At 50.6% G+C, this 24,889-nt stretch overlaps 14 protein-coding genes across 14 annotated transcripts; 7 read left to right on the top strand and 7 right to left on the bottom strand.

Moving 5' to 3' along the window:
• Nucleotides 1-579: 579 nt before the first annotated feature.
• On the bottom strand, nt 580-1,131 carry CC77DRAFT_1063745 (ribonuclease H1 small subunit; the record flags this gene model as incomplete). The annotated part of the gene is made up of 2 exons (XM_018528653.1): nt 580-953; nt 1,008-1,131. 2 exons carry the CDS (start codon nt 1,129-1,131, stop codon nt 580-582), a joined length of 498 nt encoding a protein of 165 aa, XP_018383162.1.
• A 1,010-nt stretch (nt 1,132-2,141) lies between these two features.
• Nucleotides 2,142-3,966, top strand: CC77DRAFT_233746 (cyclopropane-fatty-acyl-phospholipid synthase). The gene is made up of 3 exons (XM_018530768.1): nt 2,142-2,679; nt 2,734-2,796; nt 2,852-3,966. Exons 1-3 carry the CDS (start codon nt 2,413-2,415, stop codon nt 3,890-3,892), a joined length of 1,371 nt encoding a protein of 456 aa, XP_018383163.1. The 5' UTR covers nt 2,142-2,412; the 3' UTR covers nt 3,893-3,966.
• A 74-nt stretch (nt 3,967-4,040) lies between these two features.
• On the bottom strand, nt 4,041-6,248 carry CC77DRAFT_1063747 (hypothetical protein; the record flags this gene model as incomplete). The annotated part of the gene is made up of 3 exons (XM_018528654.1): nt 4,041-5,764; nt 5,812-5,936; nt 5,989-6,248. The coding sequence occupies 3 exons, from the start codon at nt 6,246-6,248 to the stop codon at nt 4,041-4,043; spliced, it is 2,109 nt and encodes a 702-aa protein (XP_018383164.1).
• Nucleotides 6,249-6,890: 642 nt separating this feature from the next.
• CC77DRAFT_1022644 (hypothetical protein) lies at nt 6,891-7,686 on the bottom strand. The gene is made up of 3 exons (XM_018525508.1): nt 7,553-7,686; nt 7,342-7,472; nt 6,891-7,269 (listed from the first exon to the last, which is right to left on the bottom strand). Exons 1-3 carry the CDS (start codon nt 7,573-7,575, stop codon nt 7,256-7,258), a joined length of 168 nt encoding a protein of 55 aa, XP_018383165.1. The 5' UTR covers nt 7,576-7,686; the 3' UTR covers nt 6,891-7,255.
• CC77DRAFT_1022645 (hypothetical protein) lies at nt 7,630-10,104 on the top strand. Its single transcript, XM_018525509.1, has one exon. It carries the CDS (start codon nt 7,898-7,900, stop codon nt 10,025-10,027), a length of 2,130 nt encoding a protein of 709 aa, XP_018383166.1. The 5' UTR covers nt 7,630-7,897; the 3' UTR covers nt 10,028-10,104.
• A 345-nt stretch (nt 10,105-10,449) lies between these two features.
• CC77DRAFT_941000 (hypothetical protein) lies at nt 10,450-11,646 on the top strand (the record flags this gene model as incomplete). Its single annotated transcript, XM_018534760.1, has 3 exons — nt 10,450-10,539; nt 10,589-10,843; nt 10,894-11,646. The coding sequence occupies 3 exons, from the start codon at nt 10,450-10,452 to the stop codon at nt 11,644-11,646; spliced, it is 1,098 nt and encodes a 365-aa protein (XP_018383167.1).
• CC77DRAFT_1022646 (catabolic 3-dehydroquinase) lies at nt 11,604-12,703 on the bottom strand. Its single transcript, XM_018525510.1, has one exon. The coding sequence runs from the start codon at nt 12,205-12,207 to the stop codon at nt 11,743-11,745; it is 465 nt and encodes a 154-aa protein (XP_018383168.1). The 5' UTR covers nt 12,208-12,703; the 3' UTR covers nt 11,604-11,742.
• On the top strand, nt 12,334-13,771 carry CC77DRAFT_1022647 (inositol monophosphatase). The gene is made up of 2 exons (XM_018525511.1): nt 12,334-12,866; nt 12,915-13,771. Exons 1-2 carry the CDS (start codon nt 12,628-12,630, stop codon nt 13,678-13,680), a joined length of 1,005 nt encoding a protein of 334 aa, XP_018383169.1. The 5' UTR covers nt 12,334-12,627; the 3' UTR covers nt 13,681-13,771.
• On the bottom strand, nt 13,722-14,990 carry CC77DRAFT_994183 (NAD(P)-binding protein). Its single transcript, XM_018536438.1, has 2 exons — nt 14,246-14,990; nt 13,722-14,185 (listed from the first exon to the last, which is right to left on the bottom strand). The coding sequence occupies exons 1-2, from the start codon at nt 14,741-14,743 to the stop codon at nt 13,754-13,756; spliced, it is 930 nt and encodes a 309-aa protein (XP_018383170.1). The 5' UTR covers nt 14,744-14,990; the 3' UTR covers nt 13,722-13,753.
• Nucleotides 14,991-15,154: 164 nt separating this feature from the next.
• On the top strand, nt 15,155-17,449 carry CC77DRAFT_1096991 (general substrate transporter). The gene is made up of 5 exons (XM_018529870.1): nt 15,155-15,891; nt 15,944-16,152; nt 16,206-16,573; nt 16,638-17,046; nt 17,100-17,449. The coding sequence occupies exons 1-5, from the start codon at nt 15,574-15,576 to the stop codon at nt 17,386-17,388; spliced, it is 1,593 nt and encodes a 530-aa protein (XP_018383171.1). The 5' UTR covers nt 15,155-15,573; the 3' UTR covers nt 17,389-17,449.
• Nucleotides 17,450-18,206: 757 nt separating this feature from the next.
• CC77DRAFT_234194 (3-dehydroshikimate dehydratase) lies at nt 18,207-19,512 on the top strand. The gene has a single exon (XM_018530769.1). It carries the CDS (start codon nt 18,326-18,328, stop codon nt 19,421-19,423), a length of 1,098 nt encoding a protein of 365 aa, XP_018383172.1. The 5' UTR covers nt 18,207-18,325; the 3' UTR covers nt 19,424-19,512.
• A 90-nt stretch (nt 19,513-19,602) lies between these two features.
• On the bottom strand, nt 19,603-21,636 carry CC77DRAFT_941032 (quinic acid utilization activator; the record flags this gene model as incomplete). The annotated part of the gene is made up of 2 exons (XM_018534764.1): nt 19,603-21,303; nt 21,349-21,636. The coding sequence occupies 2 exons, from the start codon at nt 21,634-21,636 to the stop codon at nt 19,603-19,605; spliced, it is 1,989 nt and encodes a 662-aa protein (XP_018383173.1).
• A 3-nt stretch (nt 21,637-21,639) lies between these two features.
• Nucleotides 21,640-21,795, bottom strand: CC77DRAFT_901137 (hypothetical protein; the record flags this gene model as incomplete). Its single annotated transcript, XM_018533581.1, has 1 exon — nt 21,640-21,795. A coding segment is annotated over one exon (156 nt), but the record flags the coding sequence as incomplete, so codon positions are not given.
• Nucleotides 21,796-22,237: 442 nt separating this feature from the next.
• On the top strand, nt 22,238-24,817 carry CC77DRAFT_1063757 (hypothetical protein; the record flags this gene model as incomplete). The annotated part of the gene is made up of 1 exon (XM_018528655.1): nt 22,238-24,817. One exon carries the CDS (start codon nt 22,238-22,240, stop codon nt 24,815-24,817), a length of 2,580 nt encoding a protein of 859 aa, XP_018383175.1.
• Nucleotides 24,818-24,889: the final 72 nt, after the last annotated feature.

Raw genomic sequence — 24,889 nt, forward strand, 5'->3', positions numbered from 1 at the left:
AACTCGGATACATAGTACATGGCTCTTGAATACCAAGATGTTTGGGCCAACTGCATCAACGTACACTTGTAACCCAACCTCAAAAGTAACCCGAATGAAGAGAAGCTAGAGCTGACACTACTGGCCGGGGAAGTCAACAAGATATGGAACAAGTACGGAAGGCAGAAGATGGGCGGATTTCGTTTCTGACGACGGTTCGACAGCAGGTGATATGAGGAGATCGCGAACTGAGCCAATGTAAATGCACCAGGTACGATGCAGAATGCGAGGTCGCTATATAATGATTTTGTCACCTGGGGTGTGGCTGCATATGTGGCTGTTGACAACGTACGAGAGCAATCCGGTAGCGGTTCACACATGGGCTGGAACGGGGCTGGAGGCAATGCAGGGTGCCGTTGGGGAAATCGAGAATCGCAGAGATGTGTGGACGGTTGGAGGCCGCTTGGGATAGAACATTGATCTGCGGCTAAAAGCTGAGCACAATCAATCCGGACCGTAACACCTCAGGTATCTTTGACCAGAGCTGTCCTCTATTCTGCCTCCCCTGGTCGAGATCAAGCGAATCTTCGATATTGTTTCTCAAACGGTATTGCCCCCCGGCTTTGTGCCTTTATCCTTTTCCTCTTCATCAATGTGCATGCTCTCTGCAAACCCAACCCACTCACTCATCCCCCTAATGAATGCATCCCCACTTCCATCGACCTCACCTCCATGTCCCCATACAATGACTTGGTCAAACTCTCCTACTTGCTCCGCAATGTTGACTTCGACAGGTATGCTCTCTTCCGTCTCGGCGTCTTCATCGTCCTCGTCTGCAGGCGGTTGTTGTGGCTGTGTTTGACTTTGAGGTAATTGCTGGTCGGTAACGCGTAGAATGGCGCCGGTGTAGTTGTTGGGAAGTGGAAGCGCAGTGCCATGGAGGTGTCGACCACGGAAATATGAGTGTCGCTTTCCTGGAAATATGTCAGAATCAATGTCCATGTTGTTGTACGACGATGATCAATAACCTTTGTCATCTGTCTCAGGCTTCCAGTATCGTTCTGCATCGTTTATAGGTCCGTTGTGGTTTATCCGCGCAGGGAGCAGGTTTGGTATGCATCTTTGAGGGTTGGAGGGCCGAATTGACAGCATGTTTGTCAGATATTAAAATCGAAAGTAAGTGATGTATCGACTGAAACACAGATTACAAAAATGAACCTTGGGCTGATGCGTAGTTGAAAATGTTTGGGTTGATGTATAGGTACAAGCATATGGACGTGATTTACGGAATACGCGTCGACGCGCCGTAGCGTGTCTCCGCGGACGCACGGGCGTTTTCCTGATAGGGTGTTCACGAGCTCAAGATGACGACGAAAGTACGAGCAAGTACATGGTCTTGGCTTGGCTATAACCAACTTCATATCCGTCTCTCCTCTTTTGCTCATTTTCATTCATTACCATAGTACACCTGTCGCAAAGTCCACGCCATCCATTCCGTTCTTTCTGGCACAGTCCGGAGGCCGCGGCCGCCGCTACAGCATCGCCGATCGGAGAGATGCTGCATGCCATGCTTACACCCGCAGTACCTCTTCATGCCACATGGAAAGCTCAAGGATATATACGAACTGCTGTCACCGACCTTCTGGACTCAACATAGACACGGGACTGCAAGGCTGAGACGCACAGTGAGTTGTGCCCCTGCATAACTTGCCCCTCCCAAACATGCCGCCAAATGATTTTGTGGACCCTGGAATGCGGCTCATCGTCACTTCCAAACTTCCTGTCCAAACATCGCATGGGAACAGACACTAGAAGCTACAGGAGGAGAAAAATACGCATATCCGAACTTCTTACATGCCTTTGCACGGCCTCAACCTCCGCCGACGTGTAAGAGTTACACTGATTTTGCGACATTCGCGATGTTTAGGCGGATCGACGGCGTCATAGATCACTCGAATTGGCAAGGCTTCCTCGCCCGATACTGCACCTCAGACAGAATGCAACACGCATGGCTTTGAAACGGCGCAACCAGATGCACCGTGTCGGCTTTCGGCCGTTCCGGCGATAGGACGGCGAGCTACCTGGACTTCTGAAATAGACTCTGGTGCCATGTGTTAGCCGACTAGCTACCGTCGTTCGACTTCTTTCTCAGCTCTTCTTCCGACGCGTTCACGATACCATTGTCGCATTACTTTTGGGCGATTGACGCGCTAATTCCCCTCCACGACCGCCCGCACACCGTACAGCCACCTATCTTACAAAGAAGCTCGGGCAGATCGAGACGTACTAGCAGATTTGTCTCGCTACTCGCACTGAAGCCGCGCGCCTTTTGCTTTGAAATTGGACAGCTTCGTAGCCTAAACGTCTTTCAATTGATCATTTGGGTTTGCGCCAGCCGGAAAACCTCGATTTCAAAAGGCATACATCGGGATTATGGCGATTTATAGTTCTGTGACAGGAGCGGTGTCTTCATTGCTCAGTCCAGTTACATCACAAGCTTGGGGGCCACTGGTGACTCTATGCAAAAATGGCACACTTTCCCAATTCCAGAATCTAAAGCATGGCAAGCTGGTACTATTTGAAGGTGGTTCGAGCAAGGCGACCGCTGCGTTTGGTTCTGACAAAGAGGGCCTTCCAATTGCATTCCTAAACGTGCTCGACGAGAAGTTCTGGGTGCGATTGGCGCTTTTTGCAGACATGGTACGCTCCGGCATACTCGTGCGATCGGAAAGAACAAGAGCTGATTGATTTTAGGGCTTTGCAGAGAGTTACATGTTGGGAGAGTTCACAACACCGGACTTGACCAAGTTCTTCGAGGTGAGTTGCCACATTTGGTAACCGTTAAGATGCGCTTTTCAGCTTACATTCGCAGCTCTTCATCCTGAACCGCAACTATCTTTCCAATGGTTCAACTTTCACCTCTGCCATCTCTTCTGGTCTCGCTGGCCTGGTAAGAGGCAGCAACAATCTCAAGAACGCGCGCCTCAATATTTCCGCACATTACGACATCTCCAACGAAATGTTCGCTGCCTTCCTCTCCCAAGACATGACGTACTCGTGCCCGATATGGCTACCGAAATCGGACCCGAAATGTGCGAGCGAAAGCCTCTACGATGCGCAAATGCGAAAACTCGATCGCTTCATCGACAACACACACATCAAGGGCACAGATCACGTTCTGGAGATTGGTACTGGCTGGGGAAGCTTCGCCATGCGCGCCGTACAACGGACAGGTTGCAGAGTCACATCATTGACCCTCTCGATTGAGCAAAAAGAGCTGGCAGAAGAGCGAATACGAGAAGCGGGCATGTCAGACAAGATACAAGTCCTCCTATGCGATTACCGAAGTTTGGAAGTACCAGAGACAGGGCCTTTTGACAAGGCCGTCTCAATTGAGATGTTGGAGGCTGTGGGCAAAGAATATTTGGTGACATACTTCAAGTGCATCGACAAGCTGCTCAAGAAGGAGGGTGGCGTAGCATGCTTCCAATGCATAACCATGCCCGATGCTCGCTACGAAGCCTATGCCAAATCTGACGACTTTATCCGCCGATACATTTTCCCTGGAGGTCATCTTCCCGCCGTCTCCGAACTCGTTGCTAGCATACAAACCGCATCAGGTGGATCGCTTGTCGTCGACAGCATAGAGAACATCGGGCCCCACTACGCGAAAGCGCTGCGATTATGGCGTGAAGAGTTTTTGGATAACTGGGAAGGCAAGATCAAACCACAACTTATTAAAGAGAAGAGCCAGGAGGGTATGGACGATGAGGGTGCGGAGGTTTTCAAGAGGAAGTGGGATTACTACTTCAGGTACTCAGAAGCAGGATTTTCGACAAAGACGCTGGGAGATGTTATCATCACGGTCGGAAGGGAAGGCGCCATACAGATGATGGAAGATGTACCGCTGTAAATATTGTGCTTGTTAATCTTGTTGGATATGGTTTATACCCCTCTCCATCCTTCGACTGAGCGTTACCGCTTTTCAATATTGAATATTTGTCCTTACAACGTGCATGAGTAGCTCTTTACATGTATACGCGCACGAAGGAATTCCATGTTCATCTTCTTCCATAGCCTTCGTCAAACTGTGGTAATGCTGCTTGATACTCCATCGCTAGCATGCTCGAATCCAGGCTCTGAATCACTTCTTGGACATGGTGCGAAGCTTGCCGGTTATGCGTAGCAAAATAGTGTCCCATACCATCGATATCTCTCACTTGCATGAAGCTTGTCGGCCGGATACGGTGTTCGGTGCCAGCGCTATCAGGTGGTGAAACTGGATATACCTGCCCTGAATTGGGTATGGTCGTAGGCTGATACGCCTTGTATACCGACAATGGTGCTGGTGTAAGAGGTGGTGATGCAGGCAGACTGTTCGGTGCCTGTGCGAAGGAAGGAGGCGGGTATTGTCTTGAATATCTCGATGCGTTCGTTTGTGTCGTTGGGTAGGTAGAAGGCGTGTTATGTGGTGGTGTAGATGGCAGTTGGGGAGACGCATTGCCAACCATCAAGCTTGCTGGAAGTGTGCTTAATGAAGCGGACTGTGTACGAGGAACGGGCGGCCTATACGAGTCGTGTGACTGTGGTAGCGCGGGTTGTGGAGACGTGCGAGGATGGTGGCTGACTTGCAGCGCAGCATCGATGTCTGCGGAGAGCTCTGCAAGGATATCATGTGGCGGTGGTGTCGCGTCGAGTTCGAAGATTGGAGGAGAATTTTGAGATAATGTGGTAGCTTCACTGGCGGTTGGTGGTGGGCTTGGGTGATTCTGCGGTGCTTGGTAGACTCCTTGGGGTCCTACAACATGTAGGTTATACGCCTCCTCTTTTGCCTCTGCATCATACCGTGTGCGTGATATAGTCTCGCCAGCAGAGTTGACTACTTGAAGTCTGCTCAGTCGCTGCTCTGGTACAGATGTTCCAAAGCCCTCTGGAGAGCTTTTTTCAGGGATCCGATGCGTAGTCCTAATATCAAGGAGCGGTGAACGAGCGCTGGACGTGTTCTTTGCTGGCACTTGCGCTACACATGGTCCTGGGACGCCAGGGTGGGCGTTTGGTGTTGAATAAGAAGCTGCACGCTCGTGGAGGGAAAGTGACGGAGCCGGCTCGGATGAAGGCTTCAAGTTCGAGAACTGCATTTGTGGATTGGATCCAGATTGAGGATCTGTGGGACTAGTACGTCTGCTGCTTGGGGCACTGGACATACGGTATCTGGAACGTGAATCCCTTGTATAAGCCGCTGCATTTGAGGAAGGTCCTGTGTGTTCCATGAGCGTCGAGGTCGCATGTTCCGCACGCGGGTGAGATGTTTTGATCTTCTGAGACTCTGGTGGACATAAGAAATCTGGTAACGATGCGCGGGAAATCCCTTGAACTCTTGGTAGCTCAGATGCGGACCGCGACCGGATGTGATTTCCTTCCGCTGTCGGTGGGGCCAGCGTGGTGGCTGAAGGAGGTTCCCGACCTGTCAACGTACGATAGCATCTTCGCTGTTCTTCGAAAGGAAGCCGGCTGACGAAAGCCGTTCGTAGAAACTTCCGTTCTATGAAATCTGGGTTCAAAAGACTGCGAATCGACTGTAGTTGATCTCCGTAGTGCTGGCACAAGAAGTGAATATCCTTCCGTGGTTCCCAAGCTAAGCCGCGAATCTGGCAAAAGTGAAGTAGGGTCCTGACGAGGTATAGCATGTTCAATCCGTAGAATGTCCTCAACACCCCATCGGTCCTAAGGCTCAGCAAGACGACGTTTTTGGCAAGGGTTCCGTTCGATGGAGTCTCGTATGAGCCTATGCACCGTTAGCCGGAGGTCAAAACAGGTTCGTGTACAACTGACCAGAGGGCACTAGGGTTACTTCTATTGTCGCTGGACCTTTACATCCTGCATCTAAAAAGCTAGGCCCAGTTTGTACCACCATCTTGGAAGGGAACAAAGGGTTCATGCCCTCAGGCAGTCGTATCCTGACGCTGTTAGCCAGTCGCCATTTGGAGAAAGTAGGCTCCTCTGTTATACCGTCGGTCGGACTCAAGCTTCTTCTTGATCCGGTTGTAGTCTTTATCGTCGTATGCAATGAATACATCCCGCATCTCGCATCCGTGTCCTAGACAAAGCATCGCAAGCTCGCCCATGATGGCATAAGTGAACTTCTTGTTCTCAAACACTCGACGGACATAGCTGGCTGCCGCTAGTACATTTGCTTGGGGCGGTATCTGCATCTCGTTCCCTTGCCTGGTTTGTTGTTTTTCATGCCCAGCGACATCGTTGTGACCCATGTTGGTAATCGTGTTTTGCGATCCGATCCGATCAAAAGTGGCAATCGTCAGTACAGAACATAGGCAAGTTTCCAGATGAAGATGTGAAGGAATGAATAAAATCCGACAGGTGTATGCAGTCACACAAACAAGACTAAAGAATGATCGCGTAAGTTTCTAGCAAAGTGATGGGCCTAGGGCATCCTTTTGCAGCTCCGCCATCCTGGTGCACGAGTGGAGGATCGTACTGTAAGTGATTATGGCATCGTAAGGCTGGACGGCTCTCCTGATCCCGTATTCGAGATAATCTATATTCATGCTGATGGACTGTGAGCTCATTGGCTAAGATCCTGGTGAGAGCTGACAAGGACGCCCGCAAAGGCTGAGCCAAAAAGCTGAGAAGTGGACCCTCAACAAGGAAGTCGTAATCACTGAACAAAGTGGAGGTGAAATTCGTAACGGCGGGTCTTGGGCATTCCGACGATTCGTATGGTTGTCATACTATTTTCATCTCTGTTGTCGCTTTTCGGGCATTCTTGATTGAGGCTGAGTGAGTTAAATTTAGCATCGGATGGGTCGGCCAATCGTAACTAACAACGGATGCGGGTCGCCCGCGTACGAGCGAGTTCGAAACAAATGCTCGGCGCATGCGAACTTGTTTCGGGGAGGTACAGGCACATTCTTCGTATGAAATACTGTTGTTGGTGTTGTTGCGCGCTGGATAAAAGTACATCGGGTACGGAGATCATCCTGCAGGTACCATGCGCTTGGTATGCATCACTTGAGACAGGATACGCTGTAGATCTATTAATGCCCTCTTTTTGGCAGTAGCATACAAGTGTACGAACGAGTGTCGCTTCGGTGCGGATTGGGAACCGCTGATGGTGTTTGGTGTGGTAAAGAAAGGCGCTAAGCTTGGAACGCTGCAAACATGATGAAGGCCATTGCATTGTGAAAGAAAAGGCTGCACACCGCTGGTCATATGCTGGAGCTGCCACATGGCAGTCGACGCTAGATTGTCGACGTGCTCAGACACCGCCTCCTATATTCTGTAGTCAGCGCGATGTACGTATCGCAATGGTGGACCCTTCTCAGGTGGAATGGGATCTCGTACCTGACCTATCGACTGTGACAGTATAGTCGCCTGCAGCACGGTCTCTCTGCTTGTCGGCGAGCGCCTTTGACTTGAGAATGAAGTAGCCACTGCCGAGTGAAGCCAAAGAGACCAAAGTCATGTTGCGGGGACTGCAGGCGGTCAGTATCAGCTACATGTTCCAATGCTATGCATAAGCTCAAGCTAGACTTGTGCATAGCTCCCGACTTACGTGAGGAGTCTGGAGTAAGCCATGGTGTTTTGTCTGGGATGTTTTCAGCTGAGACGGGTATTGTGGAAGTAGGAAGCAGACTGGCAAGTTGACCAAGACGTGAAGAAGTTGTTGGGACAGCCGGAGCCCTTCCGGGACCGTCGTGTGATGTATTTCCCCTCTTGAGAGTGACGCAGCTAAAGCTTCCCCAGATCGGCTGTCGAATCCCTAGCCGTCGATTACCTCCGAGGCGGTATCCAATCAAACGTCGTCGCCGCCGATCTGCCACCGCCCCAGAAAAAGTTCAGCTTCCCAATCTAGCGCTGCGCGACAGCCCTCCGCCTCCACGGACAAGCAAACTTCACAATGCCTCTTCCAAAACGACAGACGATACCTGTAAAGGGCGCGAAATCTAGCGCGCCTACCACAGACGACTCGCGATTCGCAAACTTCGAAACCGACCCCAAGTTCAGACTCCCCTCGAAGAAGCACACCAAGACCAAGCTCGATCCCCGGTTCTCGCGACTACGGAGCGATCCAGACTTCTACAACAAGGCCACAGTCGACAAATATGGCAGAAAGGTATCCAAGGAAGCTGGCAAAAAGGCCATCGACAGGCTATATGACGCCGACAGCGATGACAAGGACGACGAAGATGAAGACGACGAAGACGACGGAGACGAGCTGGAGCTAGAGCGACCGGCTAACAAGAAACGGGACAAAGCGGTCAAGAAGGAAATGCAGAGGGTACAGCAAGAAGGCTTTGACCCCATCAGAGACGGTGGACTTGAGTCTTCATCGGACGAGAGCTCCAGCGAAGAAGAGGACGAGGTCGAACTGGAGGAGCAAACAGAGCTTGCCGGCGACGACAATGAAGTTCCGACAGGCGACATCTCTGCACGCTTGGCTGCTGTGAACATGGACTGGGACAACATACGGGCCACCGACATCATGGCTGTAGCAAACTCGTTCGTTCCGGCTGATGGGCGAATCCTCAACGTTGTCATATACCCTAGCGAGTTTGGTATGGAGCGCCTGCAGCGTGAGGAGATTGAGGGACCGCCCCGCGAGATCTTCGCATCCACGTCCAATAGAGACAAGAACAACATCGGCGTGCTTGACGACGACTCGGACATCTCGGACGCAGACGATGAGGAACAAAACAGGGCAGACTTGCAAGGAGACGAAACAGGCGAAGAATTCGACTCCACCAAACTGCGAGCCTACCAACTTGACAGGCTGCGATACTACTACGCCGTCATCACATGTTCCTCTGCCAATGTCGCAAAGTCCATCTACGACAATCTCGATGGCCGAGAATACCTGACGAGCGCCAACTTCTTCGACCTACGATTCGTTCCCGACGGCACAACCTTCGACCAAGATCCCCACGACGAATGCGCGAAGCTGCCGGACGGCTATAAACCCAACGAGTTCTCAACGGATGCACTTACACACTCAAAGGTCAAGTTGACCTGGGACGCTGACGACGCGACACGGAAGGAAGTGCAAAAGCGAGCTTTCTCCCGTAAGGAGATTGATGAGAACGAGCTGCAAGCATACCTGGGCACAGACGAGTCATCTTCCGAAGACGAGGAAGCAGCAGCAAAGGCAGACAAGGCCGCAAGTCTCAGGGCTGCTTTGGGACTGGAGGCTCCTGGCAAGTCTTCAAAAACGAAGAAAAAGACGTCTGCAAAGCGCGATCGCGACTTTCCAAAGCCAGATAGCGAGATGCAGATTACCTTCACAGGAGGACTATCCAATGGCGCTAGCAACGGCGACGTATTCGAGAACGAAATCCCACTGCAAGAGACTACAATGGAGAAGTACATTCGCAAAGAGAAGGAAAGGAAGGCGAAGCGTAAGGAGAGGTGGGAAGCCAAGAAGGCCGGCAGGGACCCTGATGCCCCAGTTGAGCAGGAGGCGGATGCGCCAGCGGATGCGAACGAAGACGATCCATTCAACGACCCGTTCTTTGCCTCTGATCCCGAAGAAGCTGCAAAGGCCGCCAAGCCCAAGTCGAAGAAGTCTGAGAAAGCAAAGAAGAAGGCAGAGCAAGAGCAGCAGGATCAGGCGGCCGCAGCTGAGCGCGCGAACCTGGAGCTGCTTATGGCAGACGAAGACGACTCCAAGCTGCGCCATTTCGACATGAATGAAATCGTCAAGTCGGAGAAGGCCAAGAAGAAGGGCAAGAAAGCCAAGAAGAACGCTCCCATCATAGAGGACAACTTCAAGATCGACACGACCGATCCTCGTTTTGCGAAGTTGTACGAAAGCCATGAGTTTGCTATCGATCCTACAAACCCTAGGTTCAAGGAGACGTCAGGTATGAAGGCGCTGCTAGAGGAGGGTCGCAAGAAGCGCAAACAAGGCAAGGATGGTGATGAGCCAGAACTTCAACGAGAGTCGAAGAAGTCCAAACAGGATGCTGCAGAGGGCGAGGATGATATCAAAAAGCTGGCTGCTCGCGTCAAGGCGAAGAGTAAGCAGAAATGAAGTAGGCTGTCTAAATAGTACTTGATACCCAGCGAACCAGCTTGCACTACACACAATGTATAAGATTCGTACACGAGACTTCGTGATTTGTTGTTCCAAGGTTTCCACATGAGTGACTCGCGAGCTTCGATGGCAGCACTTTCCTCAATTACTCTTGCCACGTGCGATAACATGTATGAGGCTTGACAAAATCGTCACTCAAGGTCATTCCAAACACATCGACCGCCTTTCCCTTTTACTCTTCTTGTCTCCACACCTACGTTTCATCCTACTATCTACGCACACATAGTCCACCCAAACCTCCCTCGAAAGCCTCTCACAATGCCCTGTTTGGGCAACTCAGACATCCTCATCCTATTGACTTAACGGTTTCAAAACGTCCAATTCCACACGCAACCCAGCTTTCGATTCGTTGCTCATGCATGGCACCACCATGGGTCACATTTGACAGCATAGCGGCCTGGAATGGGGATTGCGCCAATGGAGCAGAGCCAGACATCGCTGGTGTAGGAGTTAGAACCCCAGATTACTTCGTGTGGTATCAGTTTAACAATGTCGCAGGTCGTCCTGTCATTTGTCATCGCAAGCTTCATGACTACATTTGCCTCTATCCTCGTTATGCTTCTCGACCAAGCATTCGATACGAAGGGTCACTTCACGCCTCGAGCGCCGCTCACATACATCCGGGAGCGCTTCTTGGAGAATGAGTGGAAGAAGCATTACGCGTGGCGTCCTTTCCTAGACCCACTCATAATTGGTTTCGGCGATCAGCAACTCATTACGGGCTACGCTGTACTTCTGAGTGGATGGATCAAAGTACGGTCGACGTCTCTTGATGTTATTACCTACTGACAGTATACCTTCAGGTGGCGCAACGCTCATTTCGTGTCCAAGGTGCTCACTTCGTCCTTATCCTCTACATATGCGCTCTATCGTCGTCATCGCATCTCGCTGCTTTGATCACGCTCCGAAAGTACTTCCGTAAGTACAAGCTCATTGCAAAGATCCGCCTCGCACTTGTCGTATGCTTCGCTCTATTTCTGCTTACGTCCATGATCACCGCCATTGCGATGCCGCCCAGTCTTATCGAAGACGAAGACGGTACATCTATACTGCGCAGTCGTGTACAAAGACTGTCGTTCCTCGTACCACTATTTCTCATCCTAATCGGCTTCTCGACGGCTTTGGTTTGCATCCTATACGACCCGGAAGGCAGAGGTCTGGACACACCATCGTCTTGTTCAGAGTCTTCAATACAAGCCCTCGTACGCCGCTTGACCGACTCCACACAAAAGGAGAGAGGGTTTTCACCACGGTTCATATGTCCAGCGCGTCTTGGTCTGCGTCTCATTTACTTTCTCTTCCTCAATCCAGCCATTGCATTCGTGGTGCAAATATTGCTCGCAATCTTGTCCGCTATCTTAGTCCTGACGCAGAAGTTCGCGGCACCTGAGGACCCGGCAAACTTCTGTGGTTTGCAGGATAACGAGGAGAACGTTTGGGGATTCGGACAGACGTTGAGTGTGGTCATGCTTCTGCTACCAGCTATCACAGCATTGCAAACATACCTTGAAGCGCGACAGGATATCAAACATGGATTCAGTAGAACGCACGACTGATAATCTGCATGTTACTGGCGAACAGGAGACTCCATAGACATCGGTACCAAAATCAAAGCATCATTTGCCGCCACAAATCTAGCTATACATGACGCTCTACAAATTCGCCTTCTTCTCGTCCTTTTCCTTAAGATACCTCACCGCAAACTCGATAGCTGCCTCATATCCATATACTCCCAAACCACAAATTACTGCTTCGGCCTTATCGCTCAGATAACTGTGATGTCTGAACGCCTCCCTCTTATGTATGTTACTGATGTGCACTTCAACAAAGGGTATCTCCACGCCGGCCAACGCGTCCCTCAGTGCGACGCTGGTATGTGTGAGCGCGCCGGGGTTGATCACAACGAAGTCGACTTTGCCGCGTGCCTCGTGTATGCGATCAACGAGTACGCCTTCGTGGTTCGATTGAATGTGCGAAAAGTTCACGGATCGTTCGGTACATTGGGTATGCGCGGAGGTAATTACGTCTGAGAGAGATGTAGAGCCGTAGATTGTAGGTTCGCGCGTGCCGAGGAGGTTCAGGTTTGGACCGTTTATTAGGAGAATGGATTTGGGCATGTTGGGCTGTAAGTATGGAGGAGACGTCCTGAAACGGTAGCTTTTGATACGACCTGAGCTAATAAGCCAATATCGGTGCTTTTAAAACTGTGCTGATGTTGGGAGAGATTGCGATAACACGACTGATCTGTCTTTCGTGTCGCGTATCCTCTCAGTGTACGCTCGTTCCGAGATTCCGGTGGCTTTCGGAAAGGGAAAAGTCCTTACCCCCACCCTTACGATCGGCCGTCTTGCTTCCAATCTCAAAGAATGACGTCCCACTTCCCTACATGTAGCTATCAGGACCCTTTCCGTTCCTAGCCGATACGGCTTTAGACGGATGATGTGCGACGCGATCGCTTCTGGCGCGTGTTGGTTCGCCATGGCGTTTCTGCCATGCCAATCTAGTATTCTTTGTATACACGACAACAGGCAATCAACATGACGGACATTTCAAGAGAAGAACTCGATGAGATCTACGCGTTTGCTGTCCAGTTGGGGCGGAAGGCGGGTAAGATGCTCATGGATGCCGCGCAATTGAGAATCGATGGTGGGAATGCGTCAGGCGAAGAGAAGGAACATGTTCAGAAAGAGAATGCTGTCGATTTGGTTACGGAGACGGACGAGGATGTTGAGGCATTTATCAAGAAGGCAATAGCTGAGAAGTACCCCAAGCACACGTATGTCTTTAATCTTCGATAACAGAAGTATATATTGACTGTCTACAGGTTTGTCGGCGAAGAATCGTATAGCAAAGGCTCCTCCCGCGACTACGTAATCGACGCCTCACCTACGTGGTGTGTCGACCCTCTCGACGGAACAGTAAACTATATCCACCTGTTCCCCATGTTCTGCGTGAGCATCGCCTTCATACACAAATCCAAACCGCTCATTGGCGTCATATACGCGCCCTTCACGAACCAATTCTTCTCGTCCTGCGCTGGTCGCGGCGCCTTCTACAACGAAACTCAACGTCTCCCGCTGGTGCGCAACCCCATACCACCCATGCCGGCAAAGGCGCCTAGTGGTTGTATCTTCTCATGTGAATGGGGCAAGGATAGAAGAGATACGCCAGACGGCAATATGCATCGCAAGATTGAGAGTTTTGTCAATATGGCGGCTGAGATTGGAGGAAGACAGGGGAGAGGAGGCATGGTTCATGGAGTTAGAAGTCTAGGAAGTGCAACACTAGATCTGGCATATGTTGCTATGGGAGCGTTTGATATCTGGTGGGAAGGAGGGTGTTGGGAATGGGATGTTGCGGCTGGCATTGCTATCTTACACGAAGCCGGAGGACTGGTCACAACGGCGAACCCCCCGGAGGATGAGGCCAATGCGCCTATTGAAGAAGTGAAGCTAGGGAGTCGGTTGTATTTGGCTATCAGACCCGCTGGACCATCGCCGACGGAAACAGGGCGACAGAGTCAAGAAAGGACAGTACGTGAGGTATGGCGGCGGGTCCGTAATCTCGACTATTCGCGACCTGGAGCGTAAATAGTTTTCGCATCACACCTCGAGCTCATGGCCTGTGACAAGTATACGTAGATATGTTCAGTTCGATTAACGACTACAATCTTGCCTCGCTCAGCTTCCTGGCGATAGCTTCTTGCACCTTCTCAACTGGCAACTCAGCTACTGCCTTTCCGGTCCAATAGCGATCTTGTTCCAGTCCCTGGTATATTAATGCCTCCGTTCCCAGCACAATCTGCCAGTCATTCTGCTTTCCTACTTCCGCGATCTCCGTCCAAGTGGTCGGATGGTAACACATCTCTAGTAGCGCTCCCTTGTGTGGTTTCGCCAAAAAGCATTCAAGAACTTGCCGCGCCTCAATCTCAGCTGGTGTGACGGGTGTGAAGTTTGGTACGCAGGCTACGATTGCACCAACACCCTCTATACTCTGTGCTTGTGCGACGGTGGAAACGTGGACGAGAGAGTCGCCGTAACCGCGGGATTTACATTCGCTTATTACAGCTTCGACTTCTGATGGGTCCCGGTTGACCTGAGAGTTCATTATCAGCATCATCTTCAAACCTTGAATCTTTTATAGTATAAAACTTACGAGATATATCGCGCTGGCCTTCATCCATTTTCTCAACGCGTAGACTGCGCTTCTTGCTGCACCGCCTCCGCCGATCACCAACGCTGGCCTGTTCTCAAACTTGGTTGGTTCTACGTTGTATGCGAACGCATCCCTTATGCCTATCACGTCGGTATTGGTACCCATGTATAACCGATTTCCAGAAGCGTCTTCTTGGATGAAGAGGGTATTTACTGCGCCTACATCCTGTCCCTCTTCTGTAAGACCGTCAAGGTGTTTGAGTATCGCGACTTTGTGAGGCATTGTCACCGAAGCTCCGTAGAAATGAGGATGTTTGATCAGTTGTAGGAACAAGCTCATGTCTCTCGACTCCAAAGGATATTGTGCCCAATTTAACCCTAGGTTGTCGTATACAGTCTTGTGTAATAAAGGCGACATCGAGTGTGCGATTGGGTGGCCGAAGAGGTAGCCATGGCGCTCGGTTTGCGATACCTCCGGTATGCTGGGTTCAGTGGACATGATGGTATGTAGGTGTCGTGTGTTGCGTGTCGGATATTCAGGGAATGGAATTGATGGTTGGTGAGGTTTGCCGAGTAATTGATAACTGATGCTGTTACAGATGATGAGATATTGGAAGAATGGTGCTGGTGGTAAAGCTCAAGGCGTGTTCTATCATGCCGTCTAACGCATGCGCCAATACCCCAGATTCAACGCGTTGGGAACCGGAAAAAGTCATGTCGCACGTGGAGAAGACGCGAGTCAAGCGTGTTGACGTTGATGCTACTGACCGGTGTTCTTCTGACTGCTACGCGATTCATCCAATCAGCGAGAAAGCTCCGGCCACTAAACCTCGCGTGTAAATGCGCTTCCGGACCCTGCGACATCACCAACCCTCTGGGTAATTCCATCACTTCCCGACTAGGAATGACTGGCGTGAAAATTCAGGTTCCCGGGACCAGTCCGGGGTCGGCGAGAGCATGGCTTCTCCATGCGATCGCACAGTGTCCGATTCTTCCTGGGGTGCTTAGCGATTCTTCCGGGCCAAGGTCAGCATCAACCTCTCTACGAACCAGACGGCCAATGAGTGTGTGCGCGATTGTTTGACTCCTTCGTAGCTCATCTCCATGGGGTTTGTGGCGTTTTCTCCACATTCTCCGCAAAACAGCACGTTATCGGACTCATCTCGGCTAGGATATATAGGTGCAGACTGATCTTCATCTGTTGGGTTGCTCTTTCATCTCGCCCAAGCCAAGCCTACTTGCCTGGCTGACGACCTCAATCTCTACTTCGGCACCAACAGAGACCAGCAACCTTGAAGTCTACAAGCACACCGATTCTTCGACTTCAACATGGGTCTCCTTACCCTCGTCGAGGACCGACCGACGCCCAAGGCTGTCTACAACTGGAGAGTCTACACAGCAGCATGTGTCGCATCATGGGCAGCGTGCATGATTGGTTACGACAGTGCCTTCATTGGCACGACACTGGCTCTACCATCTTTCGTTGAAGAATTTGGCTTCGCGGAGATGGATCCCGCAGACCTAAACCTCACCAAGGCCAACATCGTCTCGGTATACCAAGCTGGTGCTTTCTTCGGTGCTTTTGGAGCATATGCATCCAGTCACTACATCGGCAGGAGGAAGTCTCTTATTCTCTGGGTCCTCATAGTGAGTCACTCAATGCTTTCCTGATAGTAAGAGCGGACACTGATACATTCAGTTCATCGTGGGCGCTGGTATGATGCTGGGTGCCAATGGCGACCGAGGTCTCGGTTTGATCATTGGTGGCCGTGTTCTAGCAGGCTTGGGGGTAGGTGGATGCAGTAACATGGTCCCAATCTATATCTCCGAACTGTCACCGCCAGCTGTTCGTGGACGACTTGTTGGTATCTACGAGCTCGGATGGCAGATGGGAGGTCTCGTTGGATTGTAAGTCAAGCACGATCATCATTCGCGAACAGCACATGCTAACTCGTAGATAGCTGGATCAACTATGGTCTCCAAGAGACCATGGCGCCTTCTCACAAGCAATGGATCATTCCTTTTGCCGTGCAACTCATTCCCGCTGGCTGCTTGTTGCTCGGTGCTTTCTGGATGAGAGAATCACCCCGATGGTGTTTGAGCAAGGGGAAGCGCGAGCAAGCGCTGAAGGATCTCTGCTGGATCCGCAACCTCCCCGAAGACCACCCATACATCATGGAAGAGCTTGAGGCTATAGATGCTCAAGTCGAACACGACAGACTTACCGTTGGACCCGGTTTCTGGAAGCCATTCCTTGCGCTTAAGCATCGCAAGGTACAATACCGCCTCTTCCTCGGCGGCATGCTGTTCCTTTGGCAGAACGGATCTGGTAAGCAATTGTCTCTTTACAAACTGCATCTGAAACGTTTGCTGACTTTGTGTACCTTAATCAGGAATTAACGCGATCAACTACTACTCTCCAACCGTCTTCAAGAGTCTTGGCGTTACTGAAGGGTTCCTTACCACTGGTATCTTCGGTGTCGTCAAATGCGTTTTGACTTTTGTCTGGCTCATCTGGTTGATCGATCGTCTCGGTCGCACCAAGCTCCTTATGTACGGTGCTCTAGGTGGCTCTCTCTGCATGTGGTACATTGCTGCCTACATCAAGATCGCGGACCCCGCGAACAACCCTAACCCCTCAGGCAACCTCTCCTCCGGCGGTATCAGCGCAGTCTTCTTCTTCTACCTCTGGACCGCCTTTTACACCCCCTCATGGAACGGTACCCCATGGGTCATCAACTCCGAGATGTACAGCCAGCAGACCCGTTCTCTGGGTCAAGCTTTTGCTGCTGCTAACAACTGGTAAGTTTTCACTGTACGAAATGCCTGTAAGACATTTACTGATACCTTTGCAGGTTCTGGAACTTCATCATCTCAAGATTCACTCCTCAAATGTTTAGTGCCATGGGCTACGGAGTATACATGTTCTTCGCATCCCTTATGTTGCTCAGCATACCTTTCGTATTCTTCTTGATTCCTGAAACCAAGGGTATCCCACTCGAGCGCATGGACGAGCTCTTCACCATCAAGCCTGCATTCAAAGCACACGGCGTCCTGGTTGACAGGATGAAGGAGAACGAGGAAGTGAACCTCGTAATCAGGGATGAAAAGGCAAGGGCGGATGAACACAAAGAGATGGCTTAAGCGCTCGATTGTCTTGCACACGTACAATATCATACATAGCAATGGAACAATCAATTTCACCAAAGCCACTCTCTAACCAAACAAATCTGAGCCGCGAAGATCATTCGTCGTGATGTATCGCTTACGGATGTTTCAGCAGCCCAACAATAATGATAGAAAAAGCCTTCACAGTAGCTTGTGTACCGACGCTATGCTCAAAGACAGTCCATTCTACACGTTCGCGACAAAACCCCCCACCAAAATCATTGCCTAGGAAATCTCGGAGTATTTCGAGACGATAATTTGATCGCAACATACAAGTCGAATGAGTGACCACAGTGACATCATAGACCCTGCAGCATACAAAGTATTGTCACCTTTCACGAGATGACCCTTGACACCTTCAGGATCAACGGCTATGTCGGCTACGAACCGCTCATCGTTACCAGCAGGAATAACGCCTTCGTCGCCATCTCCACATTCCTTCTGTGCCGAGCTCGCAGTGGTACCGCGGAAACAACAATCGGTGACCGAAGTGGCGCCGTGCTCGGGGTGTAAGTTCTTTTCCGCTCGGCTAGCGCCAAACCTCCATCTGCACCGACACCAGGGCGTGCTTTCCCACTGCTTGCGCCGGAACAGCACGGTTGCGAAAGGCACCGTCTCACATTTTCCAGCATTATTCCGGGGTATTCAGCATCCAGTATTCGCCGAGCTTGTCTGAATTAGTAGTATTTACCGCGTATTTACACGGTAGGAAGCGGTGGTGGAGGGTGTGTAGATCAAGATCTCGGACGGTTGTGAACGGTCTTAGATATACGTCAGTCACCTCATAGACGTCTTATCAGTCGAGTCACTGCAATTGCTAGCTTTGCAATCCTCAACTCTATAGTTTCGTCCTTACAATATCATACTATAAACTACACAAAATTCCGCATCCTTCTTCCATCAGCATCACATCATGGCGTGCCGTCCGGGTATCTCGTCTATGTCTCTAGGCCGGTGTTACGCTGGCCACAGCCTCGAATACAAGCTCTCTATGGCTGCGAAACATGGATTAGAGGGCATCGAACTCTTCTACGAAGACTTGGTTGATCACTCCGGGTCTGACTCTCCGTCCGATCTCCTGGCAGGCGCTGCCTCGGTCCGTGACCTATGCTCTTCATTGGATCTTGAGATCATTTGTCTGCAGCCATTTATGCACTACGAGGGTCTCTTGGACAGGAAGCGACATGCTGAGCGGATCGAAGAGATGAAGCTTTGGATGCAATTGGCACATGTCCTCCAGACCGATATCGTGCAAGTGCCCTCAACCTTCCTTTCCCAGGACGAGTGTTCTCCCGATATCAACCTCATCGTAGGCGACCTTCAAGAGATCGCAGATCTAGGGTTGCAGCAGACACCAATCATCCGATTCGCATACGAAAGTCTAAGCTGGGGAACACACGTTGACAAATGGGAGATGTGTTGGGACATCGTACAAAGGGTTGGCCGACCGAATTTTGGCATCTGCTTGGACAGCTTCAACATCTTGGGCAGGATATATGCAGACCCCACCTCGGAAACTGGAAAGGTCGCAGGTGCCGATCAGGAAGTTCGCGAGTCAATACAGCGGCTGGTCACGCAGATCAAGCCTCATAAAGAGAAGATCTTCTTCATCCAGATTGTCGATGCTGAGCGTCTCGAACAACCTCTGCGACCTGGTCACCCTTTCTATAATGCTGAACAACCGGCACGCATGTCTTGGAGCAGAAATTGCAGGCTGTTTTATGGCGAGAGTAGCCGTGGAGCGTACTTGCCTGTCAAAGATGTCGCACATGCTATCATTAAGGACATCGGCTTTGACGGCTGGGTCAGCATGGAATTGTTCAATCGAGTCATGAACAGTGAGGATCATGGAGTTGTCGAAGAGCTCGCGGAGCGTGCTGCGAGTGCGTGGTTATCCATGTGCTATGATTTGCAACTTGATCCAGGAGTGAGATGTGATGGGTCGAAATCAGTGGGTAAAACGCGTAACGAAGTCAATAGGACTGAACAAGCCGAGTATGCGCGGTTGTAAGGTCGGAGCTGATATTTTGTTTGATTTGACAACCTATATTGTTTTGGCGTTTTGGTGGTTTGAACGTAGAAGATACCCAACAATCAAGCATCGTTCTTAAGCGTCTCGAGCATGATATGAAGCACGCACATCTCGGCTGTATGCTCGGATCAAATCTCATATAGGGGCTACTTTTGGTCTCATCCAGCATCATAAAATGTGTTCAACGGAAATTGGGGAGACTCCTCGTTGTTGTCTGCGCCCATGTTCGACGCGGTAGGCATGAACCGCCCAGGGTCCGCTGCTAAAAGGTCGGCCATGCTGACTTCTGACGAGAAACCTAGGTTCTCCATGAACTGTGGCTGGTTCTGCAGTTTTTTGGCACCGTGTTTCGAAGCGAAGTCATCGAGAAAGCTTCCCAGGTCACCAGACACCAAAGCATTATAGGGATCATGGGAATCGAAGATTGGTCCGGCCATCCCGAAGTCGAATAAGTTTGGTTCAAATGGCGGTACACTATGTCCTTGGTGATTGCTATCCATGTCTGGTAGTGTGCCATGAACCATACTAGAAGGGTCAGGTGGTTGCTGGTATCGTTCAACGAACGGGCCACGAAGTTGTGGTACAAGAGGTTGGGGAGAGGTCTGTAAAGTCCCAGGATTTTCTGAAGATGTATCTCTTCGGCTAATAGATACCGATCTTAAACCTGTTGATGCTCCTTCTGAAGGCTCATAGGATGATTGGCCGAGCGCGGCAAACAATTCTCGAATCCGGATGTGAGTCGGTTGATCTAAATTTAAACTAGCGGTACTTCTCCTGATACTTTGTAATAGGCAAGCAATGATCGCTGGCATTCTCGTGGCTCCAAGTTGCCGTTGCAGTACGCTCAACATGTCCAAGATCTGCTGAAGCCATGCCTGTGAGGGGACAAGCGTGAACGCAGTAACAAGATATGTGAATCGCAAGAGTAACGCGGGCGGCGTTGCTGGAGTAAAGGCAGAGTCTTTCCGAATGTATTCAAGTTTCTGTGGTAGTGCCGATTTCCACATCTCAAGCCGACCGATCATCTCATGTAGGAAATTTGGTGCTGTCTGCTCCCTAGAGGTACACCCAAGAATATCAACCAACTCCAGGAGAGCGTTGAAGGTACTCAAGGCAAGTGTTGGAGAATTCGATCGACGCGTTGGATCAAGATTAAGATGCCCACTCCACGGCTGCCATTCTTCCATTCCATCCTCTTCTATCTTGCCCATCCACGACAGTTCAGCCCTGTCGAGATAAGGACGTCGTTTCAAATGTAGAGAAAGGAGACTGTCAAGTACGAAACAACCAGACATGACATGCTTTCGTCGAGACGCAGCTACATCCGATGTTTCAGCAAGCATGAGTGATATTCGCAAAGCAGCTCCAACTAGATGCCAAGAAGCATCAAAAAGTCTTCTGTTAATGTTGAATAAGGCCAGATTAAGAAGAGCCTTCACGTGATCCAACTCGAAGTTGCCTAACTCGTCAGGGATGAGCTGTCTAGCAATATTGTAAAGCTTGATTGGCGACCATGCACGGTAGCTTTCTCCAGTGACATTGTTGTCGTCCTGCGAGGAACCCACTGCGAACATGCTCCACATCTCGGCATGACTTCCCGAGCTCGACATATCGCAGGAAAGGGCCAGTCCTCGTTCCGGGTAAGAATACGATAGCTTCAGGATCTCAAGCTTGTCTGCGATAGGAAGCCAGCATTGCGTATAAGTACAGTATATCTCGATCAGCCGCCAGCAGTCGCCAGGTAACGGTGTAAGAGACGAAGAGCCCGTAGATTGTTGCAGACTAGGGGAATGGAGATCCGGTATCGAAGGTGGACCCATCTCTTGGGACATGTAACTTGCACCGCTTTGCCACGAAGCCTGCTAATGTCAGCGTTTATCATTATTCCAATCTGGAACTAATACCGAATGCTGAGACTGAGGTTTTGGTGTCATCTGAAGAAGTGTTGCATCCTCGGTATCGACCTCACTGTCATCGTCGGAGCTTGGCAGTCTGTCTTCGCTTGCCCCTATCTGCTCTCCAGATAATGCTTTGGTGACGTCCCGACAAAATCTGCTCTTGGTCCAGCTCTTGTGTAAACGGTTTGATTCTTTAGTGCCCCTTGCTAGCAAGACTGTATTCCTTTGGGCTAACTGGTCGTGTACCAAAGACTCGATTTCAGTGTTTTGTTGGAAGATGAAGGCCAATGTCATTTCAAGGGTGCGTATGTACCCAGGTTGTAGTCCTCGTTTCTTAGGATTTGATGTATAGGTACAAATGCGCCTAGCCTCCAAACAGGGAGAGCAGTTGGGCTGGTTTGCATCACACTTCTCGCGAGCGTTGCGGCATTGATCGCACGCTCTTGATACTCGAAATCGTTTTACCGGTACATCTTGTGTGGCCTGGCGGCGTTTTTCCTGGGGTTGCAAAGACATAGGTCGGACAGCTCTTCTTTCGCGTCGCAAAAAGAGCAAAGCAGCACCTCATGGAGCCTTGCCAAAGGAATGGATTGGAGATCGTGCGGGCACTGGGTATCCAGACATCTTTCGTCCAAGTAGCTTACGAAAGAAGCCATCGAGCTTACCGAGTGAGGCAGTGGAGAAGCTGGGGAAGCGTCTGTGCAGGAGGATAAAGTTTTACCCCCGAGGAAAAGCGGGGCGGACCGACATCACGTGCTTCGCTAAGACACTTGTCGCTGCCAATTGCAACGCCATGCTGTGCTTCATGCTGTTGACACCTCGAGACAATTTCGGATCGCAAATTCTGTAAGCGATGGCTTCCGTGACGGTTGGTACCAAGCGTTCATTTGCCGCAATGAACACTGAAACCGGAGCGAAGGATGGACGCTCTTCTCTGCCAACACCATCTCCGCCTGCCTCCAAACAGCGAAGTTTACCAAATTCGGCAAGGTCAACACCGGCACCCTCACAGTATGAATGCCGGAGGGTATTTGACTCCAGAGCGTCTATCGTGCTCATTGGGATGCATGGAACAGGCAAAGCAACGTTGGCTATGATGGCTTCGGTAGCCTGTCAGCGAAGGGTCATCGACATGGAGAGTGTCTTCCACTCTGCAACAGGCTTCTCGACCACTGCGTATCGCAAACAATTTGGATCTTCAAACCGTAGTCTCAGGCAAGAAGAGATCTTACGCGACACACTGAAAACTTATAGCAGAGGCGCCATCATCGTCTGCAACGGAGGTTTTCCGTTGGATAGCAGCAGCCAAGCCCTGCTGCACGAATTTTCGGCATCTCACCCAGTCATTCACATTACACGCGACGTGCGTAGTGTACGAGAGTATCTTGACACGGACGAATCGAAAGTTCGAGAGCTGCTTGCTCTTAGCACTCCGGTTTTCCGACGGTGCTCGAACTATGAGTTCTACAACATCTCCGAAACGAATGCAGCCCATCTCTCAGTTGCACCTGCACATCAGCCCTCTGTTCCTGCTTTCTTGACTCTGAAACGAGCCGAGAGAACGTTTTTCAAATTTCTGGCTTTGATACTATCTCCCCAAAACACACACCGGAAGATCAAAAGCGATGCGCCCACGCTAGACCCTGGCCACTTTCCACTGTCCTACGTCGATTTGGAGCTGAGAAATTATACTTGTGCTGTCCAAGTACAACTATCCGATCTTACGCCGGAGGAAGTCGATATTGAAGAGCTGGAGTTTGGCTGCGATGCATTTGAGATTGTCACCGAACCAACACAGCTTACGGCGGATCACGCTGAAAACATCAGCAAGAGCATATTTAGAGTCCGGAGGAGTACCGTGACTCCGATTATCTTCCACGTCATGCCGTCTTCAACACGCGCCAGCCATTCCACATCTTCTTATTTGGCGAACTTATGGTATGGCCTACGGATGGCGCCTGAGTTCGCCACTGTTGATCTGACAATGGACGAGGAACTCATTCGAGCGATTGTTGCGTCGAGAGGATCAACAAAGATAATTGGCCATCTGCACGCAGCTATGGATTGGTACGATGTTTTCTGGCTCGAGAAGTACGACACTGCAATGCGCTTAGGTTGTAGCCTTGTACGCTTTACCAGGCCGGCAAACTTCATGGACGACAATGCCGCGATTCAGTCATTCCGCAATACCATATACGCCAAGTCACAGAGGATACCCATGATATGCTACAACACCGGACGCGCAGGTCGTCGTTCCGCTTGCTTCAACCAGGTTCTTACTCCTGTAATACCAGAAAAGCTTCGAAAAAGTGCAAACTTTGAGACCAGAGCGCAAGAGAACCCAGAGACTTCGTGGCTTACTGTAACAGAGGCGACGCATATTCTCTACGCGTCTTTCACGTACGACCCTATGGAGTTTTACATCATCGGCGCGGCAGCAGGATATAGCTTGAGCCCAGCTATGCACAATGCGGCATACCGAGCCTGCGGCATGCCCCATCATTTCGATCGCCTTCAAACTGCGACACTGGACGAGAACATAAGGGAGTTGTTGCGGAAACCGAACTTTGGTGGTACTGCCGTCAGCCAGCCTTTCAAAGTGGATGCTATTGCACTTACTCACTCTCTGAGTCGGCATGCCCGAGCGATTGGAGCCATCAATACGCTCCTTCCAATCCGTCATCTTAACAGCGATGGAAGCATACCCGATGCGGATGGTGTTGAGCTCTACCAAGAGCGAAACCAATCTGGGCCTGTCAAAGCACTATTCGGCGATAATACCGACTGGATAGGCATAAGATCCTGTATACGAAGGGGGCTCTCTCCAGCTAACGCTGTTCGGCCCATTACCACCTCTAGCCTCGTTATTGGGTCAGGAGGAATGGCCAGGGCAGCAATCTATGCCATGCTACAGCTTGGAATCAAGAATATTGTCATCTTCAACCGAACAGTCCCGAATGCACGGAAACTAGTCAACTACTTCTCTCAGCTAGCTGCGAGCCCTTCGGCAGCCAAGCTCTTCCCATCATTCGTCCAAGGATCACAACCCACATTCCGCATACTCGAATCTAGGACTGAAGCCTGGCCAAGCGATCTCCGCGCACCCACTGTCATTGTTTCCTGCATACCCACGCACGCCGTTGGCGAAGAGCCATCACCCGATTTCACGCTTCCCCTTCACTGGATGCAGTCACCATCAGGTGGTGTAGTCATTGAGCTCGCTTATCGTACCCTCAACACGCCTTTGACAAAACAAGTTCGTGAAGAAGCATCGGCTTCTTGGATCTGCTTGGACGGCCTTGACCTATTACCTGAACAAGGATTCGCGCAATTCGAACTTTTCACAGGGAAGAGAGCTCCGCGCAGAATCATGCGGGAAGAGGTATTGAAGTGCTGGACCGACGAGCAAGGACGATCAAATCCTAATATGGTCCGAACACGACTCGAAGCCATGGCAGATGAACAAGAGCCATGAGAGAATTGCTTTAGATGTTTTTGAGGTCTTGAGCTTCATACGAACACAAAATATCATGGAGGTACACCTCAG

This window comes from Alternaria alternata, assembly GCF_001642055.1.
Source record: "Alternaria alternata strain SRC1lrK2f unplaced genomic scaffold CC77scaffold_17, whole genome shotgun sequence".
NCBI classification, from domain to species: domain Eukaryota; kingdom Fungi; phylum Ascomycota; class Dothideomycetes; order Pleosporales; family Pleosporaceae; genus Alternaria; species Alternaria alternata.

What these genes read in the sequence shown, in the direction of transcription:
- CC77DRAFT_233746 (XM_018530768.1), top strand. Translation starts at nt 2,413, where the DNA reads ATGGCGATTTATAGTTCTGTGACAGGAGCGGTGTCTTCATTGCTCAGT. An exon ending in TGGCGCTTTTTGCAGACATG is followed by an intron (nt 2,680 to 2,733) that starts GTACGCTCCGGC and finishes GATTGATTTTAG; the next exon opens with GGCTTTGCAGAGAGTTACAT. An exon ending in ACTTGACCAAGTTCTTCGAG is followed by an intron (nt 2,797 to 2,851) that starts GTGAGTTGCCAC and finishes TTACATTCGCAG; the next exon opens with CTCTTCATCCTGAACCGCAA.
- CC77DRAFT_1022644 (XM_018525508.1), bottom strand. Translation starts at nt 7,575, where the DNA reads ATGGCTTACTCCAGACTCCTCAC. An exon ending in GCTTACTCCAGACTCCTCAC is followed by an intron (nt 7,473 to 7,552) that starts GTAAGTCGGGAG and finishes GACCGCCTGCAG; the next exon opens with TCCCCGCAACATGACTTTGG.
- CC77DRAFT_1022645 (XM_018525509.1), top strand. Translation starts at nt 7,898, where the DNA reads ATGCCTCTTCCAAAACGACAGACGATACCTGTAAAGGGCGCGAAATCT.
- CC77DRAFT_1022646 (XM_018525510.1), bottom strand. Translation starts at nt 12,207, where the DNA reads ATGCCCAAATCCATTCTCCTAATAAACGGTCCAAACCTGAACCTCCTC.
- CC77DRAFT_1022647 (XM_018525511.1), top strand. Translation starts at nt 12,628, where the DNA reads ATGACGGACATTTCAAGAGAAGAACTCGATGAGATCTACGCGTTTGCT. An exon ending in GAGAAGTACCCCAAGCACAC is followed by an intron (nt 12,867 to 12,914) that starts GTATGTCTTTAA and finishes GACTGTCTACAG; the next exon opens with GTTTGTCGGCGAAGAATCGT.
- CC77DRAFT_994183 (XM_018536438.1), bottom strand. Translation starts at nt 14,743, where the DNA reads ATGTCCACTGAACCCAGCATACCGGAGGTATCGCAAACCGAGCGCCAT. An exon ending in AGGCCAGCGCGATATATCTC is followed by an intron (nt 14,186 to 14,245) that starts GTAAGTTTTATA and finishes ATGAACTCTCAG; the next exon opens with GTCAACCGGGACCCATCAGA.
- CC77DRAFT_1096991 (XM_018529870.1), top strand. Translation starts at nt 15,574, where the DNA reads ATGGGTCTCCTTACCCTCGTCGAGGACCGACCGACGCCCAAGGCTGTC. An exon ending in ATGGGAGGTCTCGTTGGATT is followed by an intron (nt 16,153 to 16,205) that starts GTAAGTCAAGCA and finishes ACTCGTAGATAG; the next exon opens with CTGGATCAACTATGGTCTCC. An exon ending in CCTTTGGCAGAACGGATCTG is followed by an intron (nt 16,574 to 16,637) that starts GTAAGCAATTGT and finishes TACCTTAATCAG; the next exon opens with GAATTAACGCGATCAACTAC.
- CC77DRAFT_234194 (XM_018530769.1), top strand. Translation starts at nt 18,326, where the DNA reads ATGGCGTGCCGTCCGGGTATCTCGTCTATGTCTCTAGGCCGGTGTTAC.